The 2822-nt window shown below is 30.2% G+C and overlaps 1 protein-coding gene across 1 annotated transcript in view; it reads left to right on the top strand.

The window, feature by feature from the left end:
- The first annotated feature begins 415 nt into the window (after positions 1 to 415).
- Positions 416 to 2822, top strand: part of LOC106457577 (RAB6-interacting golgin-like) — a 9869-nt gene continuing 7462 nt past the window's right edge. The window contains exons 1-2 of the mRNA XM_013917014.2: positions 416 to 529; positions 1561 to 1930. Of these exons, the coding sequence (XP_013772468.1) occupies positions 433 to 529; positions 1561 to 1930 (467 nt within the window). The 5' untranslated portion in view covers positions 416 to 432. The remainder of the gene's footprint in view (positions 530 to 1560; positions 1931 to 2822) is intronic.

Raw genomic sequence — 2822 nt, 5'->3', positions numbered from 1 at the left:
ACAGGCTATCGGACACTTGGTTTAGTTAAAAATAAACTCGGGGTATGTGCTATTTACATTATTTAATAACAGTTATTGTGAATGATCATTATTATAATTTATAGCACTTTGATTATCGTTTAATTATTTTCCGCAGTGAATTGTTTTACAAACAAGCTATGGATTACACGGTGCAGCCATCTTTGATTTTAACTTACGTTAAATGAAGATTCGTTAAAAGTATTTTAGATTTACGTAGCGTGGTATTATAAATTTAATTCATAAAAAATAAAATGTCGTTAATTGCTTACTATAAAATGAATATTATAGCTTTTATTTAATATTTTAAACAATACGATTTTAATCTTGTAAATGGTTCTTTAAGTAGTTCACTATGTGAACGACAGGGTACATACAAACGTAAGCAGAAATTTAGCCAGCATAGTTACGTTAATGATGGAGTGGTCAGGATTCACAGAAGAAGAATTAGAACGAATACGTGGTGGATCTGGAAAAGATACGTCCAAGACGATATTAACAATACAGAATCGTAAGTCTAGAATAAAGATGAGCGGTAGAATGATACGCTGATATTTGATAGAAATTTTGGGAGGCTGTAATCGGTCTACAACTACAATAGGAGGCCTACTACTACTAGTACTACACATACTACTAATACTATCATATAGTAATATGACATTATGTCATTAGTTGAGTTGCATTCGTTTTTTTACTAATTACTTTCTTTGCCATACCTACGATTGTTGTCAGATCTGTTTAATGGGTTTTTATTGTTCACAAGATGTTTTTAGTGTGAATTGTGTAGTTTTGCTTATACATGGTTATACTGATATGTTGTTCAATGAACATTAAATTTGTGATGGTTCTTGAAACCAACAAGTACTGTTTTGTGTGTTCCGCAAGAAAGATATACCCTGATATTTCTTAAATGCTACCTTCGTTAACATTCGTGATTAGAATGCTTGATGTGTTTAATTTTATTACTTTTTTTTTATTGGTGATGAATGTGTACAGTTATATTAATCTATTTAAGTGATTGGAATACACAATAAATTAATTTTTTTTGTTTCATATATGATGTACTGTAGTGTACATGACAGCATTTTACCAGCAGTTCGCATCTGTAATTCTTAAATTTGGTTTCAAAAATATGCGAAAGATGACATACTCTTTTATTAAGTTAACAAATATATTTGCAGTTAAACTTTGAAATTTTTTTTTCTTGTTCAAATTTTTTTATGTAAACATTTTGTTGTACATGAGAAAAGAAAAAAAAACTGTTGATAGTATTCATAATAAGGAAAATATTGTTCCTAAAGTAATTATGAAAAAAAGAAACAATAAACCTTATTAAAGCTTCAGATGTGAATTGTTTATATCTAATTAATTTCTTTCATGGCTTGAAAAAACCTTTTATAACACTCGAGTAGTGTAGTAGAATATTTGAATGTGTACGTACAGTAATGTTTTTATTATTATCACTGACTGCATATAGAGATTTTGTTATTGAGCATGATAAAAAATTCAAAATATTTTTTTCTTTTCTGGCTGATATGTAAGAATCTCCGTCCATCTCAAACGAAAGAGGAAAACCTGTTAAAAACTTAGCTGCTAAGAGAGCAGTTCGAGCTAAAAGATCCATCATTTCCACTGCTTCATCAGAATCAAGTGGAATAAGTCCTGAACAAAGACTTTCTAAACCAGTTGCAACAAAAAATAACAAACAAGCACAGAAAGACATCCAGGGGAAAGCTACTCTTGTGTCTAGATCGGAGTCACTAGATAAAAATAAAAAGGAGTCATCTAACCAAGAGATCTCTGTGGAGAGTTGTAGTGGGTCAAAGAGTTCCAATTTATCTGAACGTGAGCAGGGTAAAGGAAAGAAAGAGCCCTCGATGCAAATTGACTTTGAAAGAAAACATGACTCTAAGTAAGTAATTTAGTATTATTATTACTGTTAATAAAAACTGTATTGAAACACTTCACAATGGATGATCATGTCTACCACCAGAGTTATACAGTAATGGAATTACCCATGATACCTTTGGTTATGTGTTAGTAAAAAGTAATAGTTTTAAGTTTTTCCATGGATTAATTATATTTTTTATTGCCTGATGTTTTACTTTACAGCTCATGGATTTACACTCTTAAGCAGGTTTAATTATAAGGCTGTTAAGATTGTGCTAATAAAACAGTCAATGCATGGACACAACTTCATGTGATAGCATTGTTTTATATTTTTAACTGACATGAAATTTTTCTTAACTATGTATATGTCATTATTAATATTAATCCTCCATCAGCATGACATTACAATGTTATATCTTTATTATCCAATATATATATACTGGTAGGTATTTTATGGTATAAATCTTTATATACATATATGTATAGATTAACAACACATACATTATTCAACAATAAATCATGTGGAATTCATTTCTCACAGTATGTTCAGGATGACAGTATTTTAATTCTTGTCACAGTACATCAATTTGATTCTGTTTTTTGTGAAAATACGGCAGGTGTGGTCTACAAAGGATATTTACACTATAGTGTGTAGTCTACAAAGATATTTACACTATAATGTGCAGTCTACAAAGATATTTACACCATAGCGTGTGGTCTACAAAGGTATTTACACTATAGCGTGTGGTCTACAAAGGTATTTACACTATAGCATGTGGTCTACCAAGATATTTACACTATAGCGTGTGGTCTACAAAGATATTTACACTATAGCGTGTGGTCTACAAAGATATTTACACTATAGCGTGTGGTCTACAAAGATATTTACACTATAGAGTGAGTTCTACAAAGAT

Source organism: Limulus polyphemus, unplaced genomic scaffold (genome assembly GCF_000517525.1).
Source record: "Limulus polyphemus unplaced genomic scaffold, Limulus_polyphemus-2.1.2 Scaffold348, whole genome shotgun sequence".
Lineage (NCBI taxonomy): Eukaryota > Metazoa > Arthropoda > Merostomata > Xiphosura > Limulidae > Limulus > Limulus polyphemus.
This window is presented reverse-complemented; position numbering and strand designations above follow the sequence as displayed.